This window comes from Seriola lalandi, unplaced genomic scaffold (genome assembly GCF_002814215.2).
Source record: "Seriola lalandi dorsalis isolate HSWRI2012SDOR001 ecotype SW California unplaced genomic scaffold, Sedor1 jcf7180002054861, whole genome shotgun sequence".
Taxonomy (NCBI): Eukaryota; Metazoa; Chordata; class Actinopteri; order Carangiformes; family Carangidae; genus Seriola; species Seriola lalandi.
In genome coordinates, this window is record NW_019525414.1 from 1457887 (window position 1) to 1465603 (window position 7717).

General features: G+C 42.0%; 1 protein-coding gene across 2 annotated transcripts in view; it reads left to right on the top strand.

Moving 5' to 3' along the window:
• LOC111670776 (paired box protein Pax-7-like) overlaps positions 1–4994 on the top strand; it is a 59132-nt gene extending 54138 nt beyond the window's left edge. For both annotated transcript variants that reach the window (XM_023427654.2, XM_023427655.2), the window contains exon 9: positions 2410–4994. In XM_023427654.2, coding sequence (XP_023283422.1) covers positions 2410–2525 — 116 coding nt within the window. In that variant the 3' untranslated portion in view covers positions 2526–4994. The remainder of the gene's footprint in view (positions 1–2409) is intronic.
• Positions 4995–7717: the final 2723 nt, after the last annotated feature.

The window sequence follows — 7717 nt, forward strand, 5'->3', positions numbered from 1 at the left end:
CCCCCCCCCCCCCCCTAGACAGATTTACCAGTTTACTTGAGACATTTGACTCCTCTCTTGTTCTAATTCAGGAAGCTCCTGACAGATTAAAGTACACACTGTCAAAGTAGCTGAGGTGTGTGTGTGTGTGTGAGTGTGTGCGCACCTGTGTTTGTACATGTGTGCACACGTTTGAATGTGCGTTATCAGATGAGCTCTATCTTGGAGGCAGAGGACTCTCAGTGTGACTGCTCAACAGGGATTTAAGGTATAAACCTGGCTGACAGGAAAAACAGCTTCCTTTAGAGGCCTCGCTAAACCCTCGTGAGACACAAACACACACACACACACACACACACACACTCTGCTCCCCCACCAGCTGTCTGGGTGACTGGCACCTTGGCAGACAGACCTGCCCACCCATAGGTGCTCCTCTTTCTCTCAGTCCTCAGCACAGAGTGACAGCTTCCTTTCTGTGCACGCTAGCATCCTAACTGACAGGCCTTACTTATCACCCCCAATAGCCTGAACACACACATGCACACACACACACACACACACACACACACACACACACACACCATGTCACCTCACATCTGCTGTCAGCCCTCCTCTCTGCTGCCCTATAAAAGAGAAGTTATCACCAGCTAAACCAGGGAGGGGCAACGCTCTCAACTGCGAGGGAGAAATGTGCTAAGCATTAGTGCCAGCTTTCCAAGAACCCCAGTTATTCTGGTGACTTCCTGTCTGTCTGCATGTCTGTCTGTGGAGGCAGAACTGCTGGCTGCTTTTGTCTGTCTGTCAGACACAGTGTCCTCCTGTCAGTCAGTGTGACTGAACAACAAACAGTTCTTCAACAATACGTTAATGTTAGAGACGTGGTGATATTTCCTCCTGTCATCAAAGCAGCAATAAAAGAAGCCCATTGACCAGCACTGTGATCGCAGCCTGATGTATCAGCTGCACCTTGCTTCACAAACTGTTAACACGCATCAGTGAGACACACTTATATCACCACAAACACACACTGAAGTTCATTTACTCTCACACACACACTCTGCTGCCAGAAATCACCAGAGCAACCAAGTCTTCAAGAAACTATGGAAGGGAGTGCTGCATTCATGTAGGGAGGTGTCCAGGTGGATGCCACACACAGACCCACGTCTGTCCTGAGCAAACACAAACAAACCAAGTAAAAACACTTAAAGGTGTAATGTGTCAGCTCGTGCTACTTGTCCACCTCCATAGGGGGCAGCATTTCACCTCTTCACCCCTGTCCAGCTAATCATGTTGTTTTCCCCATGTTCCTTATAATTTATTATTTATATGTGCATTGGTTGTTGATAGTTAAAATCGTTGACAGCACTGAAACAAATTATGAATACTTGTAATGCAAACACCAGGATTTACTTGTTTTTCTTCTTTTCTTTGCCGTTGAACGTGGTTTCTCGTTGGAACGGTTCTTCTGGTTGGAGATAAAGAACGCATTCTAGACGTTTCAGCTATCTCTGCGTCTCTGTGATGCTAGTCGGCAGCTTTTTATTTTTATTAGTCGGGAGTCGTAATGTAACTTCAAGCTCTGGAGGAAGCTCTTCTTCTTCGTGGGACTGAGGGCAGAGTAGATGCTACACTGACTCACAGCATCTAGTGTCATAAAGTGGTATTACAACACGGTCCGGGACGCGGCTAGTTGGTTAGCGTGCTCATTTCAGTAGATATCTTTGAAATACAATAGATGAAGGTTTTGGTCATGACATCATCACTGTGGCTCCTTCACATACTATTGATAGTGTTAGTTCATTTTTTCAACATTTTAAACTAAACTTCTGGCCAGATCTTACACATTACACCTTTAAAGTCATAGTTCAGGTAAATAGACGTGGGGTTGTGTGAGGCTCTGATCTATGTCAGTATGTTACCTGCAGTAGATTCAGATAAGCTGCTGCTGCTGTGGACGAGGACACCAACAAAAACCTGTTTTAGCCACTTTACATAATGTCCAGAAAAAAAAAAGCTAATATCAATCAAATAGTCGCTTTATGTTGAATATTTTCAACAGTTGATCCTGCTCTGTCGTTTGGAGCTAGATTTTCTCAGCCGTCGAATTACTGTATTCCTACACACAAGTGCACCTACGCGGCACAATGTATTACACTGCAGATCAGCTGTTTGAGTCAGACAGGGATAAGTGTATGTAGCTAAAACAGATCTTATCACACCTGAACTAACCCTTTGAGGGGGAGGGATGACCTACTCTAACACCTGATGTGTTGAATTCTGTACACCTTGTATTTACTCAGTCTGCTGCTTGGAGGTCAAATGAAAAACAAAATGGAAGTTTCAGTATTTTGATTTGACCAGAGTGAATAAAAGTCTCAGTCTCATAACCAGATCCGGATTAACTGTGCTCCTCCTCCTCCTCCCCTCCAGCTGCTGTGGATTACCTGGCGAAGAACGTCAGCCTGTCCAGTCAGCGCAGGGTGAAACTGGCCGACCACTCAGCTGTACTGGGACTGCTGCAGGTCGAGACGGGCCAGGCCTACTAACACTCACCTGACACATCTAACAACATGACACCTGGTCACCAGCACAAGCCGCACCTCCTACTACCATCCACACGAATCTCCCAGTAGGCGTGTGTGTGTGTGTGTGTGTGTGTGTGTGTGTGTGTGTGTGTGTGTGTGTGTTGGGGCTGATATTTAGCTTTTTTATACTTTGTGTTATTGTTTCTCCAGAGTTTAAGGTTTGAATGAAGCAGCTTTAAACATTCCTCACAGGACCAAACGAACCCACAGCGAGGATCCACTGTCCCACTGAGGAGTTTCTAACCACAGAGAGGCACCATGTGACCTTCAGCCTCACAGTGTCACCTCACACAACCTGGGACGGGTGTTTGTTATCAAGTGATGTCCTCACTGTATCGCAAAATGCTTTTTCCATGTGAGAATGACTCACAGGTGACTTCAGGTTGTTTTCTAAAATGTCTGTGTCCAAACAGCTGATCAGCAGTTATAGCTGCGCTCCTCCTCCGCCTCTGTGGGTTGGTGTGTTCAGACTGAACGATGAGCACGTTACTCGATGTGAAACACTTTTATCTTATCCAGATGTGTTTTTTTCTGGATGCACATCTGTTTGTGTCCATTGTGTCGTCACAGTCGGTCTGAACACCTGAAGGAAACACTCATGACCGCTACCTCAGACTCGACATCACAGCTGGGTGGTGACAGGCTAAACCACTGGAGGTCAGCAACAACAGCAGCACTGCTGAACACAAACAGACTGATCCACTTCACAGATACTGAATATCAGCAACCAAACATTGGCAGCTTCAATAACAAGCGTCAGCCTTCAGGAATCTGTGCGTGCGCGTGTGTGTGTGTGTGTGTGTGTGTGTGTGTGTGTGTGTGAAGAGAGAAAGACTGATGTGGACTAATTCATCCATTAAGAGCAGTGTTTATTGTTTGTCCCTCCCTCTGAGCTCCAGCAGCGGTTGGAGCAGCTGTCTCCACCTGTCTCCAGCCCTCTACCAGTCACTAAGTCCTTCTGTCTTCATTTCATTCTCTTGATTCTACTTCATTAACGTCCTTACACATATCTATGGAAACAACCGTTGGGTGACACAATGACAAGACAACATCAACCATCAGCCTGTAGATGAGACATCAGTTTGGTTTAGTTAGTGAATCTCCTACAGTCACTCTTTGATACCTACTAAATGATACATGTCTTCTAACATATCAGACAGAACGTCCACTGCAACACGTTTATCAGTGACTTCTTGCAATAATCTGCCCCTGACAACTGAAGTAGTATGAAGTGTGTTCCTCACAGCTCACCGTTGAGCTGTGAGGGGAAAAAAAATCAGGAGAGTGTATCAGTGATAAAGTAAATTCTCAGATAATGTTACCTTTAATTACCTCAACAACAGAGAGACCCAGACTTTATTAATGATCTGCTCCTGTCTTCATTTGCTGTTCCCTTTTGATGTTCAGCTGCCATCTCGTTAAGTTCAGTTTAATATGCACACACTGCACAGTGAACATCCATCAGTACAGGTTTCTGTTTGCTGTGTCAGTACATAAATGTTTCAAATTAAAACCCTGTAGCAAAGAGCGCCACTCGCCTCTTTTATTGTGAAATATCTGCCGTAGTTTAACAGCAAAGAAAAAACAACTGAAAGTGTTTCTATCTGGCCTTAGATTAGACGGTAAAAATGACTCATAATACAAACATTTTATCATTCAGAATTTATTCAGAGATAAATGATCGTTCTGACTTGTAATAAAGGAATTACAGGTTTTTTGACGATGAAGCCATTTGCCACTTTGAATGGTTCCAGTGAGGATGTGTGGAGCAGTCAGACTCACTTTAATCAATGCACTGACCAAAGGGACGACTCCTCATCGCTCCAGTCCTCCTGAGCTCCGTCCACTGCAGGACGATAACTGGATCATTCCCCTCACATCATTCCACACATAAGAAAGTGCACACGAACAATCAAACATGCCTTTGCTTTATAAGTCCTGTTTCTTTCTGTCACTTTTGTTCTGTATTTGATGCCGTTCCAGACAGATGCTCAGTGTTTGATCCTGGGCTCATGTGAAGATGATGACATTCCCATAGAAACCCATGATGAGGGCAGCCCATCCATCACGGCCTCACACGTTATCACACCATCCCTCTAAGAGCCGTGGGACCTGTGTGGACGTTGGCTGTGTTAACAGTCTACCTTGTGTATATATATTTTTTCACTGATGACAAACCAAGGAGAACATTAAGGATCAAATGTACAGACGTGCTGATTGACCCCGCCCCTCCTGTTTACCTCTTGGTCCTTGCTCTGCTTGTTTTGTTCTGCTTTCTGTTGGCATGTGTGTAATATAATTTATTCTACCTGTATGAAGAATTAGACTAGTGAGAATTTTGTATTGGCATTTACTCCCTCAGCCTCTTGGTGTGTCACTGTAACACTGGCGTAACTGTCTGTTCATTAAAGCTCTACAACTGGACCAAGACACGGGCTGTTGCTGCTCTTCACTGACACCGAGCTCACTGCTGTCTGTGCAGTTCACTGATTCACGTCTGAGATAATGAAGCACCATGTTCCGTCTGTGCCACAGGGTGGAGGATGGATGGGGGTCGTCATCGGGCTCCGTCTCCATTTTACTTCACATAGTTTTTAAAATATTTTCTAGAAACATGAAGGGTTGAAACAGATGATATGATAGATGACAGGTTATTTACTGTCTGTGTCTCTGTCAAATACATTATTACAGCAAGTTCTCAGCTTCTACTGCTATTTTTATTGGTGTAATAATAATAATAACTATAACAATAACAATCATAATAATAGCTGCAACCAGCAATTTGCAGGTTGAAGGCCTTTTTGTGTGTATTGGAATTGAAATAGTAATTCACTATAGTATTCACTATCTGGAAAAGTAAAATTATTACTCTTTCCATATTGTTCATCAGGATAAAATTAACCTCTTTACTGTGAGTGCAATTCATCAGCAATCATAAAAATGAAAGACCATTGACTGGCTGTGACACTTAGAGTAAATTTTACACTGTGACTCGCTGTATCAGTTCATCACTGAATCACACACTGAATAAGTACTGGTTTATTGTAGGCTGCTGCAAAATGCATGAAGAAGATTCCGAAAATAATAAGCAAGGCCACTCAGAGAGAGGCTTCTCAATGAACAAATCCCACTTTCAAAATAAGAGCCCCATAAAAATACTATACTGTGAGGCCAACCCTACTGGGGTATATTATACTGTATATACTGTAAATGGGAGATTGGGTCAGTGTTGGAATATCTCCACTATGTGTCATATTCTATTCTATTCTGTTCTATTTATTATATTATACATTCAGGGGTGGACAGTAACAAATTACATTTACTTTAGTACTGCACTTAAATATATTTTTCAGTATCTGTACTTTACTTATTTCTTATGAAAACTTGTGACCTATATTCCACTACACTTAAAGAAAAATATTGCACTTTTGACTCCATTTCTATGAAGGACTCTTACTTTGAAGCAGAGCTTTTCAGTCAGTGAAGGATATTTATTTTGAAAATGTGATTGATCAACCACTGTGTTGATCACAGGAGAAAAACCAAACGCAATCAACCCCTCCACTGTCAGTCATGTTTGAACCTGTCAGTGTCCTAACCATGGCGACGTTAGATAAAGATGAGGCAGAAGATTCTTCACCAGAGACCATGCTCTGATCTGAGGTCTGTGTTTGAAGCTTTAGAAATAAAGAAAGATGCATCTAGTTTGAAATGTTTGCTGTGTTTACCACAACTAGACTTTGCCACTGACTAAAGAAAAGAAGAAATACGAAAATAACTCCTTTTATTGATTCAATTGTGTTTATTATGGCAATTTCTACAGTCTTTGTATCATATTCTACAGTCGGTTTATTCTATAGGTTCTACAGTCAGTCAGTCAGTCAGTCATCAGTCAGTCAGTCAGTCAGTCAGTCAGACAGTCTGTCATCAGTCAGTAGGTTGTTTCAGAGTCATTTGGATCAGTAAATGTGTTATGTTGACGTAATAAAAATGTACTTTTGAATACTTCAGTACTCATCTGTCTCCAATCTCTGTATTGGAGTAATATTTGACCAGGAGTATCTCAAGTAATGAGGTTGTGTGCTTTGTCCACCTCTGTTGATATGGTATGATATGATAAGATATATTATATTATTACACGTTTAGTGTCAGAGTTTGATTTCGTGTATTTCAATAATGTATGACCAGACACATATTGTCTTAAACACTAATAATACATAGACAAAACACAAATATTAGAAAAAATATTTTATTTAATACTTTTGCAGTCCTGTAACAGTGTTGTGTCTTCAGTGTGTAGTGTAGTTTAGCAGTGAGCTGGGCCTTTATTCCACACTTCTAATGTGTAAATGTTAGCATTGTCCAGTCGTATATAAAAACTCCACTCTGCTTTCATCCAGATTCACTTTTATTTATACATTTTACATTTTACACATTAACACATTTTTTCTCACCAGAGTCATGGTGGTGACACCCTGTTCTTAAACACACAGTGAAGATGCGCCTTTAGTCACTTCATTGAGCAAACTTTGATTTGAAACATTGATTATTTAGAGTTTTTTTTTTTAATGGAGTGAAATAAGCTTTAAAAACATTTCATCAAGGAGATAATATTGACAGTTTTTAGATGCAAGTATGGAATTGTATGGGTAGACGGCACGAATGCTCTGACTCTGACTGAGAACAGACGGAGACATGAAGAATGCAGTGATTAAAGGACATGTCTGTAGAAGTTTGACTCCCTCCTCCCAGCGAGCCCGGGGGTATTGTGCACTGGGAGTACCGCTTTGTCAAACACTCAACACTGTCACAATGAAAGCACTTACAAAGCCTAACATCTTCCTAAATCCCATAATTATTCCAGGATACATTATGTACCTGGGCTCCAGCTGTCTGATCACCACAGTGAGGGGATTGCACCTTCTACAATCAGCTTACAGGAGACAGATTGTTGTGATTGGCTAATAATATCAGCTTGTAAGTACTGTGCTTAAGCAGTGTGAAGCAGACAGAAGAATAAATGTGAAATAAATTGCTCTATCCCTCTCTCCCTCCCCCCCAGCTGCTGTTGTTGTCCGCTGTTCTTCCCGCTCTTCCATATTTTAGTAGGAAGATTTCATTTTCCCCAACAACAAAAGAAAGTGAGACACGTC